This window comes from Eriocheir sinensis, chromosome 10 (assembly GCF_024679095.1).
Source record: "Eriocheir sinensis breed Jianghai 21 chromosome 10, ASM2467909v1, whole genome shotgun sequence".
NCBI classification, from domain to species: domain Eukaryota; kingdom Metazoa; phylum Arthropoda; class Malacostraca; order Decapoda; family Varunidae; genus Eriocheir; species Eriocheir sinensis.
Window position 1 is genome coordinate 24,564,481 of NC_066518.1, and position 12,420 is coordinate 24,576,900.

The 12,420-nt window shown below is 44.7% G+C and overlaps 1 protein-coding gene across 1 annotated transcript in view; it reads left to right on the top strand.

Moving 5' to 3' along the window:
- The first annotated feature begins 651 nt into the window (after window positions 1-651).
- LOC126996373 (pupal cuticle protein 36-like) overlaps window positions 652-12,420 on the top strand; it is a 90,108-nt gene continuing 78,339 nt past the window's right edge. The window contains exon 1 of the mRNA XM_050856742.1: window positions 652-907. Coding sequence (XP_050712699.1) covers window positions 652-907 — 256 coding nt within the window. The remainder of the gene's footprint in view (window positions 908-12,420) is intronic.

Here is a 12,420-nt window from a genome sequence, read left to right on the forward strand (position 1 = left end):
AATAATAAAAATAATAATAATGAAAAAAATCTTAATAATAATAATAATAATAATAATAATAATAATAATAATAATAATAATAATAATAATAATAAAAACAACAATAACAATAATATGGGAGGCGGTGACTGAGTGGTTAACGTGCCGCAGATTCCGCGTACACCGCGTCCTCGATTATGCGAGTTCGAATCCTCCGCTACCACCATTTTTTTTTATCACCCCCCGAGTGACCTAGGACTACCCACCTACTTTCCTGAAGACCACCCATCAACCCTGATTCTAGAAGAACTGTCCAAGGGAAATCAAGAGTGAGCTCCTGGGGGCAGCATGAACCAAGAATAGATGGGGCCACTATAAATATTTGTCTGCGCCATTACCACGGGGCCCAACCAACAAAGCCTACCAGGCGCTATAGGCCACGACGTAAAAAAAGGGGGAAATTAATTATCTTTTAAGAATGCAAAACAATACATAACACTTAATGCCCAACGCTTACCTTGAAAAACAACAACTTTATATCTATAAAAAAAATCGTAAATTTCTTCAATAAAACACCCTTTAACAATTTTACGAAAAACAGCATCACCTTCCTCATTAAAACAACTTTCAATGAACGACAAAACTTATAATTCACAGTTATAATGCACCATTATGATATTACGCCATTTCCTGACATTCCATACCACCAGCACTATCTTAGCAATAATAGCATACCCTTTGCTTCCAGGTCTACCTTCACGACCAAAGCCCAAGCGACTGGTGTGGGTGCTGGGCGTTGTAGTGGGTGGAGTAGTAGGTGTGGCTGGAGTTGCAGCGGGCATGTGGTGGATGCGAGGGCGAGGTAACTCGCACACTTTACGAAACAGGGAGGACTGCCTGACGAAACTACACAAGCCTGATCTTACAGGTGCGTGTCGAGTTTGTAATATACGTAAGGTAGGTGTGGGTAGCGTGTGTGGGATGTAGGAAGTATGAGCGTGTGCTATAAGAAAGATTAGTGTGTGTGCGTGTGGTTGTGTGTGTGTGTGTGTAATTCACCTCTTGGTCTGCTGCGGGTCTCTCTCGAGACAGCCAGCCGTTCCCCTACGAAAGAGCACAGAGCTCATAGTACCGATCTTTGGGTAGGACTGAGATCACTCACACACAACTCACCGCGACAACGAGGTCACAACTCCTTGGGTGACGTCGCGTACCTAATCACTGCTAGGTGAACAGGGGCTACACGTGAAAGAAGATAAACCCAACTTATCTTCACCCGGCCGGGGAATCGAACCCCGGTCCTTCTGGTTGTGAGGCAGAAGCTCTATCCACTGAGCTACCGGGTTGTGTCCTAGATAAACTTATATGTGTGTGTGTGTGCGTGTGTGTGTGTGTGTGTTGAGGAATATATAATGGATGTGTTTGTCTGAAGAGAGGAGTGAAGTTGTGTGTGTGTGTGTGTGTGTGTGTGTGTGTGTGTGTGTGTGTGTGTGTGTGTGTGTGTGTGTGTGTGCTCATTGGAGGATAAGGACTGTATTTGTTTGAAGAGGGGACAAGTGATGTGTGCGTGTGTGTGTGTGTATGTGTGTGTGATCCACCCACGGCCTGCTCACGAGTTAGTATCGCAATCACCAGCTGTGTGTGTGTGTGTGTGTGTGTGTGTGTGTGCTCATTTAGGGATTTGTTTTAGAGCAAAGGAAGCAGCTCAATGGCAACAAACAAACAAAAAAAATCCCTGGGAGCTGCTCCAGTAAATGAAAAATAAAATTTGAGACTAGGAGAGGTCAGTTTCGGAGGGAGAAGTGTTTAGAACCCTTTTTGCAATAGTTCAAGTCGTATGCAGGAGGAAATACAGACGGACGAAGGCTGTTCCAGAGTATTCCGCCGGAATGGATGAAAAAAATTAAGATCCTGGCTAACTCTTGTATAAGGAATTTGGATATAGTAGGAATGAACAACAGTAGAAAGCAGTGTGCAGTGAGGCCGAGGGAGGGGAGAAGACGTGCATTTAGGAAGTTCAGAAGAGCAATTAACATGAACATATCGATAGGAGATATAACGAGATGCAATATTGCGGCGGGATTTAAGAGGTACAAGACTATCAGTAAGAGCTGGGGAATCAATGGGACGTAGAGCCTTTGTGTATGGAGCCCAACCCACTCCCTCACATGAGATTTTTTTTTTTTTTTTTTTTTTTTTACGTTGTTGCCTATTGCGCCGGTAGGCATCTTCCCGGTGGGGCATGATGGTCGGCCCAAGGCTTCTTCCAGGTGGGGCCTGATGGTCGGCCCAGCCCGTTCTGGCGCAGGCGAGTGTTTATAGTGGCGCCATCTTGCATTGGCTCATGCTGCCCCCCGGAACTCGTACTTGATTCGCTTGGACGGCTTCCTCTAGAGTCCGGGTTGATGGGTGGTCTTCAGGACAGCATGTGGGTAGTTTTAAGCCACTCGGCGGTGACCGAAAAATCCGAGTGGTAGCGTGAGGATTCGAACCCGCGTCGTCCATCACGCGGCGAATGTGGGTCCAGTACGCTATCACTTCGGCCACCGCCTACTCAATACTAGTAAGGACAAGGTCCTTGTGTAGGGACAGCATTTGATACGGGAAAAAGGACTGGTGGAGGCAAAACAGAAATACTAACCTCGAGGAAACTTACTTAGCAAAGGAGGAGATGTGAAGGTTCCAGTCATTTTTTAGTAGTTAAGGAAAGACCGAAAATATAGGATTGCTGTTTGGAAGATTGTGTCGAGTTGACAGGTGGTGAAATGGAGTGTTTGAGACACTAAAGGATACCAATCTCCTAAGCGTCGAGCCTAACGTCTTGTGATTCTTATAGGGACGGTCTTTTGATAAAAAATAAATAAATAAATAAAAAAAAGTTGAGAAGAGCAGAGTGGAGTCATCAGCGTAGGAGTGGTTAGGACAGTTTATTTTGGAAAGGTCATTAATGAATAACCTGAAAAGAGTGGAATATAGAAGAGTCCTGCGGGACGCTACTTTTACTAGGTTCAGGGGAAGAAGTGCCCGTTAATAAGCAGAGGTAGATCGGTCAGATAAGAAAGTGTAGTTAAAAGTACAGAGATGGATATAAACCGTAGTTTAGAAACAAAGACTGGGAATGTATGTCTTAGTGTAAGTTTGAAGAGGAGAATGAATGAATGATTGTGTGAGTAATTAACCATGGCCTGATTAGGAGCTGGACTCGCCCTCTCAAACAAGTACCATCCCGATTAGAACAAATTTCATTGTAGTCGATCTCTGGGTACTGCTTGAACCTTCACATACCACACACTCCATCCCTTTTGCTCAAGGGAGAGCAGTAACCTCACCTTGTCAGCGGGAAACATCTCACCCTGAGCTTGGCTTGAACCTCAGCTTTCCAAGTCAAAACATGACAGAGCTGGGACTTAATCCACTGAGGTGCCGGAGTGTGTGTTGTGTGTGTGTGTGTGTGTGTGTGTGTGTGTGTGTGTGTGTGTGTGTAAAAATAGTAGTAATAACAATAATAATAATAAATAAAAAATAATAATGATAATAATAACAAAATTAACCGATTTATTGATGGAGCAGACGTCCTTGTGGCATGAATTAAACCAAAAAACTTATTACAAAGTCACAAAATACAAAATAAAAAAAACATTTTTGCAACATAGGCTATCGGAAAACAAGGGACAACATGTGTTAAGTGAAAACTAGCCTAGGTAATATAGAGGGATTGTTGATAGTGTTTAATATGGTTGGAATGGGGCTGTTCATATATCAGTGTCTTGCCCTGATGGAGATTAAGCAATTTACATGCCTCATTGCTCTTTTTGGTTGAGGGGCTCTGGGGTTGGGTGGGTAGTAGGTTGCGGTGGAGGCGGTGAGAGAAAAGGCGACGTCAAAACCTTTCAAGTCTTCTCGTTCAGTGACCTTATTTTCCCTGAGGGGGTTGAAAGGGCTATGAGTCTCCCACTTTTGACGATCGTATACTCTCTCCTCTCTGATGTTTATCCTTCTCATGTCTTCTTACACACATCGTATCCAGGTTTTCTTCGGTCCTCTAGCAGCTAGTCTCCTCCCTTCTGCCTCTGCCTCTGCAGCTCTTCTGATTCCATAGCCCTCCTTCCGGTAAATGTCCAGAGAGTTGCCCATCTCACTGCGGTACTTATCACCCTAACCATGGGTTAGATATCATAATTCTATGCATTTTGAACCCCATATATATGCCTCGCAAATTGATAGAAACGCTGCTAGCGATTTTTGAAAAGTTAGTGAGTTTTTTGCGGCCGCCTCGGGGCGTCGACGCGTCGGTGCCGCCGCCGCCGCCGCAAAATAGCTCGCATTCATTACCTACCTTATGAAACATCACTAGGTCTTCATATATCTTTTCTACAAACGCTTGGTTAGCGAAGGTACGCTAGGTTAGCGATTAGCCCACGCATGTGAGACCAGGTCCACCACGCGTGGTTATTTATTTTTTTAGAACACGTAGACCCGCGAGCTATTTTCCGGTCTTACTGCGGTACTTCTCACCCTAACCATGGGTTAGCTATCATAATTCTATGGATTTTGAACCCCATATATATGCCTAGCAAATTGATAGAAACGCTGCTAGCGATTTTTGAAAAGTTAGTGAGTTTTTTTGCGGCCGCCTCGGGGCGTCGACGCGTCGGTGCCGCCGCGGCCGCCGCAAAATAGCTCGCATTCATTACCTACCTTAAGAAACATCACTAGGTCTTCATATATCTTTTCTACAAACGCTTGGTTAGCGAAGGTACGCTAGGTTAGCGATTAGCCCACGCATGTGAGACCAGGTCCACCACGCGTGGTTATTTTTTTTTTTTTAGAACACGCAGACCCACGAGCTATTTTCCGATGGCAGCGGCGACACCGACGCGACGGTTTAGGGTGGGGGAACATATTTAAACTAATCCAACAAACTTTACGACCTAACAGCTAAAAGGGGGGGCTTCGCCCCCCTCGACCCCCCTTCTGACCAGGGGGGGCTGCGCCCCCCCCTGGAACCCCCCCCCCCAAACACATGTATATGCGGCTTATTTCTGCGGAGGTATTTCTCGCAACACCGGCTGCACCGCCGCTGCGCCCGTCACCAGATCAGTCAAATATGGCGCGCGTAAACAGTGGTAGCCGTTATTATTTTGTAAAACTAGAGAATTATAACAGTAGTAGGTAGAACACCGTAGAATTAATCTAACCTTACCAGGCGAGTATGGGCCAAATTATTGAGAGTCGTCGTCAGTATCGTCGTCCAGACGCAGAGGTAGCTGACGACGCTGGTCACTCTGGGGACGATAGAGTTGCGCGGCGTATGTGAAGAACACATGGAGTCTTTCAGCGTTCAAGTGGGACTTGACGAAGAGGTAGCGAGACAGGTACTGATAAAGAAAACGGCTCCTAATACCTGGCCGCTTCACCCACTCCTTCACGTCTCTCCACAAGCGTTCAATGTTCTGGGTGTGGACGTCACTTCGGGTAAGGTCTACAAAGTTTTCGGAGTGGTTTATTGTGTGGTGGGTGTAGCCCAAATCACTAAGTTTTCTGTACGCACCCCACTGATCACTGATAATCACGGACCCTGGTCCATCAGAGGCACAATGAAATGTTTCTTAGAGAAGCGCTCAATCCCCCCAAACAGCCAAACTTGAGCCAAAACACGGCCTCTGTCGTACTTCCTTTTCACAATGAGGGTCTCGTCGATCTCGACTGTTACCCCCGGGCCACCAATGCTATTTTGATTCGAAAACCAGTACTCAGTCACCTCACTACAGAATGAGCGCCAATCAACGTAAGTAACGTGAACGGTGTAGGCACTCGGTCACTGTTTCGTGGTCCCAGGCCTTGCTAAGCCAGTGGTTGACGAAGAGGGTCACTTTCCAGGGTGGCAGCCTCGTTTCCTGCAGGAAACTGCCCTTATAGTCCCCAATGGTGAAATTGCAATACCGCCGATTCTTAGTTTTAGGTACTACAGTGCTGCCCCTACACCTCCATTGAAGTGTGTCTTCACGTAAAATACACGCACCACCACACTTCCCACACTTCACTTCTTTCGCAAGAACTCCGTGTTCACGGAAAAACTTCAGAGCCTCTTCATCTTTACTGTAATATTTTGCAATGGCGAAGAAATAGTCTTCAGAGCACCCACCACAGAGATACATGATCGGAAACTGATTCAAATTTTCTTTCCTTTCCCTTCACAAATGAAATAATTAGCTGTGATTGGATAGATCAATCATCTTTTTGTTCTTATTGGATCTGCGTGGTGTTGCCAAAGCGACAGTTTTGGTATAATTCATAAGAGTCACGAAGTCAGTTGCCAACGCGACAGTTTTGATATGGTTCATGAGAGTCATGAAGTCAGTTACCCGTGAAATGTCAACGCGCGTGGATGTTACGCTATCACTCCCACGCCCGGGGCCCACGACACCGCGGCCCGCAAAAAAAACACTAACTTTTCAAAAATCGCTAGCAGCGTTTCTATCAATTTGCGAGGCATATATATGGGGTTCAAAATGCATAGAATTATGATATTTAACCCATGGTTAGGGTGAGAAGTACCGCAGTGAGATGGGCAACTCTCTGGACATTTACCCTCCTTCCTCCTCTTGGCGTGCCAAAACAATCTCAACCTTTGCCTCCTCATACACTCAACACGTTCTCCACACCACTTTCTCTTTACCTCTTCGTTTGATACCATATTTTTCCATATCACCTGTCTCATGTTTATCGGCATTCTGCAGTCTCTACTCCTTATCTTATCCAACTCTATTTGTTGGCGATGTATCTGCTCTGTATAGCATTACCGGCCTCACACATGCACATTAGATATATACCCTGTTCCTTAATAGTATTTTTCTGTTGACCAGCAGGCTTACTAACTCACTATATTTTCTTCGCGCAACTGCTGCCTGCTCCAGCCTCACACGACAACAATTCTCCCAGATAACAGGACTGGTATCACTTGTATCACTTGAAGATTTCCTCCATACACCTCCATTGTCTCCTCCCTCCCCTGTTCCCTGTCCCATCTCCCCCACACCGGGCACCTGTATATCACCAATGTTTGATTCACATTCCTCAGCCCTGAGCATATCTTCTGGTACGACGTCCCACATCCCGTGCACAGGACGGAATTGGTACCCAATTCTCATCCACAACAACTGCATCGGTACTTTCCTGTTTTCAGCCTCACTCAAGGGATCCTCCCTGTTACCATCACCTTAGAATTTCTCATGCTAATCTTTAATCTTCCCTTCTTCATTCCTCTTTTCTATCTTCTAAACATGCCAATTGCAGTCACCTCGCTCTCACCAGAACATCCGCATACAACAATCCCCAAAAACCTCCTCTTCTATCGATCCTCCTCCTCCTAGGTGGCTCAGAGCCGATCCCTGATGCACCCCTATCCCTATCTCAAATCCATCCGAGGTTCCTACTCAAGTTTTCACTCTCCATCGTGTGTTCACAGAAAACCATAATCAATGTAACCAATTTCTCCAACACGTTCTGTCTTCTTAATGCACATTTTATCGCCCATCTTTTCTACTCAGCATAACTATCCTGTTTTTACCTCAAAATAAATATCACATCCGTTGTTAAGTTTACATTGTGGGTTTCAAACAGACCTTCACCAATCGTAAACACCTTCCTCAATTCAGTACCTCTTTCCACAGTTACATCCTACGTTCCATAAACATTTTGAGGGTTAAGGCCAGAGAAGGCATGTAAAATATCGCTCTTCAGAATGTTAATGACATGTATGGTAATATGTCCTGAATCTTCCGAGTGGATTAAAAAAAAAAAACTTTGAGCGAAGAGTTCAGCCTTAGAGACAGATGTGACGGCAGTGTTGTCACCGGGACTAAGGAGAGGTGGGAAGGATGAATAAGTAAAATCTTTGGAGATATTTTAGCTATGTACTAGAAGTGTCTGGATGAATTAGAGAGGGCAAGGTTCAGTAAATTTCTATTGATGAAAGAATGTTTAGCAAGTCGGAGAAAAGATATGACACGATTCCGGGAGGAAATGTACAGATCTTGCGTGGCAGGAGTAAGAAGGCTCAAGTACTTTTTGTGAGCTGCCTCTCTGTCTTTGAAAGCACGAGAACAAGCGTGATTGAACTTTTGTCGTATGAAGAGTAGAGAGAACGTGGAATGTGTGCCTCCATTTCAGAGACAATCAACGTGGAATGTGTGCCTCCATTCTAAAGAAAATCACCCAAATAATGCGCTGGGCACACAGAGGAGATTCTCTCCAAGAACCAGAAACCATTTCACGGAAAATCGGGAATGTACATCCTCAGATCGTCCCGCCGGACTGCAGCATAATGCCAGAAGCACTGCCTTTTCTACGGGTTCAGAGGATGTACAAGGGCGATACGACAGAGTACATACATAAGGTTGTGATCGAAGGAGCACAAGGGAAAGAACAGTTTGACAGAGTAAGCCGACACGTTAAAGGTTAGGAAAAAAACAGGAGTGTTGGGCGTGTCTCCAAGGCGGTCGGGAAGACGTGTAGGGTGTTGAATCAACTGCTCCAGATCAATGAGGGAAGCAAAGTTGTAGAATACTTCACAAGACTGATCAGTGAAAGAGGATCAAAGCCAAAGAAGGTGGTGAACACTGAAATCTCCGAAAATGGAGATTTCAGGGAAGGGAGAGTGAGTCAAGGTGTGCCATACATTGGAAATCAAATAGGCAAAGAAGTTTACATAGTCGGTAAAGTTAGGTGAGAGATAAACAGCACTGAAGTATTTAGTAGTAGTGATGATTTTTTTTGTTTGTCTTTGCCAGATGGTAGAAACCTCTGAAGAATCAAGGTCATGGGCACGACAGTAAGTGATGTCGTTCCGTACTTAGACGCAACATCCAGCTATGAATGGAAATTGATTGAAAGGGTGGAGATAATAGGAGGGAATAGAGTATAGATTACTGTCAGTAGCCTCATAATTATGTGTTTCGGTGAGTACGAGAAGGTGAGGTTTAGAGGAGGAGAGATGGTGTTTTTCAGAATGGAAATTAGGGCAAAGACCACGAGTGTTGCAAAGGTTGATGAAATAAAAGACGAAAGAGCTATCAAGGGACCTCGTTCTTCTGGGGCCAAAAGTGAAGTCCGATTTGGGGACATTTATTTCCCTTCCCACTAGATGGGGACTCCGAAGATGTACTTAATTTAGCCATGATGAATCTTGAATTATATTGGATATATGGTGTGGTTTGTGTGTACGTATGTAGTGTTGTGTGGAAAGTAAGATAAATTGTTTTTTTTAGAACATGCTGACCTACTCCTTGCTTTAAGTGAGATAAGAGGGAAACGGAAAGTGAAAACACAGGAAGGGTCTATGGTAGGCTTGCAACACTCTTTCACCTCCCATTTATACCTCACCTGGAGTAGCTTACGGTGATTTCGGTCGGTTCCATCCTACCTGCTTAAAAACCTACTCCCCTGTAATGGAGTGCTTCAAAAGCTATAGAAAGACAAAAGAGTAAAGCTATAGGACGGTAGTTTTAAGAATTCCTCCGGTAACCCTTCTTAGTTTGTACATAGACATAGTTCCAGGGAAAAGGAAAGATAGATGTTGAAAGGCAGAGACGAAAGAGTTTAACCAGGATGGTTGTTAGCACGGAAGCACAGTTTTTAAGGACAAGAGGCACTCCACGGATACATGAGCTTACTAAAGATTGAGGCCGGAGAGAGCATAGAAAACATCAATCGTAACAGCATAGTGGAGTCACTGGGGGTATGAGTAGGAGGAAAGCTGCCCAGAATCGGCCAGATTGAAATTTCTAGAGAAACTAGGAGCGAAGAGCTCAGCTTTGCAGACAGATGTGACAGCAGTGTTGCTATCAGGACTAAGGAGATGTGGGAATTATTAAGTAAAATTGTCAGATATACTTTTGGCAGAAATGTAAGGACCATGCTTAAAAGGAGTACGAAGAATCAAGTACCTTATGTGAGGAGTGATGTGTGGTGGTGCAGGGAGGGGGGGGAAGGGCAAGATAGCGGCAAGGTGTTAATCGCACGTAATCTTAAGAGGGTCAGGCCACAGCTGGTGGTGGGGTGCAGATTGGCAGTATCTGGGAGGTCACTCGGTTACGGGCTTAGTAATGAGGTGATAATTCCTGGACCAGCGAGATATGGGGACGGTGGTTACTGTCCAGCTGGTACACGTAGTTGTTAGTTATGGGAACAAATACAGTCTTGGTGGGGGTGGCGTGCATCTTGCTCCACCTGATTGACGAAGCTCCATCACTGCACCGGGCTATAGTGCGTTCAGTTGAAGCTTGCACCTGGAGCCTAGCGAGAGGTTTGTAAGCTGTTCTGTGATTGGCTGCCGCTCCTCTCACTTCCTTATCACTGACACATTCTTTGATGCGACACACCTCTGTATTTTTTGTTCTAACTCATCTCATATGCAAGATCAGTCGTTTTGGTTGGTACCATTATACTCAGCAATGATTGTCAATTCTCTGTAAACCAAAAATTAAAGAAATCACGGAGTGGTGAAATGAAAGATGGAGTTAGAAATGTTTATACCTCATTTTATTCTTCGCTGATTATTTCATGGAACTGTTAAACGACTGTTCATAAAAATGGTGGCATCTGATGGGGAAAGTTATCCTGAACACGATGCTGTTGTCATATTTTGGAGAAAGTGGAAACGAAGGGAGTTCGGCAGCTTTTTATAACAAGATGTAACTGTGTCTCGGCAGCGGGGCGCTCGGCGTAACGGCAGCGGCGTCGGGGTGACCGGTGAGGCAGCGGCAGGAGACTCTTGTCATTAAATGGTGTATAGCTTTCTTATTTTCCATTTTAACACAACTCTGATAGTGTCATCGTCTTCACGAAACATTTTTCTATCACTTAACACGGTTTATAATAACATTAGCTTTTTTTAATTCCATGACATAGCTAACACAATGAAGAGTGGTATAAACATTTACAACCCAGTATTTCACTTTTACTCGCATTATCTCGTATGTTTTTAGTCAAATGCAGCTGGCTTCCATAATGTACCTAATATACTATCATTCTACTGTTCAGTGGTGAAAGTAACAAATAAGTACTATGCGAAATAAATTAACTACTGAGTATACAAGTAAAACTTTTAGTGTGGCAAGTCCAGCGTTCTTGGTTAGGCGAGAGGCAGCCTGCCTCATGCCGCTATCCAATCAGCGACCAGTTTCACATGCCATCATCAGTGATTGGCGATCGGAATGCAAAGAATGGATCATCTTTGTAAAAGGTAATCGGACTGTGGAAATCGGAACTTCACAAACTAACTTCCGATCACCGATCACAACAAAAGAAAGTGGTCAGCGTTGTCATGGCAACAAGTGACTGCGGACTTCTTACAATTATTTTTATACACGTTGCTAAATAGTTACTTCAATAAGCGTCTTTATTTATAAAATTAAGCGATAATTATTGATCGTTAATTTATTTAATCCTGGTAAGGTATCGTGAACAAGACGAGCAGGCGCAAAGTCGCTTTACTTGCTTGGTGGGACTTGTTACACAGTGTGGTGTGGACTACAGTCCCTTAATACCTCCATGGCTGCAGTAGTGGACTTCCGCTCACTCCAGTAACCGAGTGGCCTGCCCCAGTTGTCAGTTATGCATTTTCTGCTGCAGTGTTACCACCCTCTAATTGCGGCAGCGTCAGTACCTTTTCGGGAAACCAACAAGACCTAAGCTAAAAGGGGGGGCTTTGCCCCGCCTCGACCCCCCCACCTTCTTAACAGGGGGGGAGAGCTTTGCCTTCCCTTGACCCCCCACCCAACCACCCGTCGGGCTCCCGGCCCCCGCAACAAGAGGAGGAAGAGGAAGGAGGTCTCGCGAGACAGCGCAAGAAGCCGCCCAGAGCCACGGACCAAACTAACGCCCCATACCCCTTCCATCCAAGAACTTATCTAACCTATTCTTGAATGATCTATCGTGTTGGCGCTCACCACATGACTTCTACGTCTGTTCCACTCATCCACCACTGTTGGTAAACCAATTTTTGCCTATGTCTTTGTTGAACCTGAACTTATCCAACTTAAACTCATGGCTACGTGTCCTAACCAGTGTGGTGTCATCTGCCATCCACGTATCCCAAGACATCCCATCCAATCTGCGCATGCGCGGGATTTGTTTACAAACAAAGGGTGGATGAATTGCGACACAGTACCGTCTCTTTGTCGACTGCCTATCGCGATAATGTCCCACCTGAGTTTTTTTTTTTTTTTAATCTTTTTAAAAGTAAATGTTGACGTATGTTTTTAATTTGAAAATTGCTTAAAATATGAAAGTTTCTTCCTGCACCCTTTGTATGTCAGTAAATGAGGCAAATGAGGTATGTCGGTAAATGTGATAAATGAGATAACCTGTTCACCTTGTATGTCGGTAAATGTGATAAATGAGATGACCTGCACCCCTTGTATGTCGGTATGCGATAAA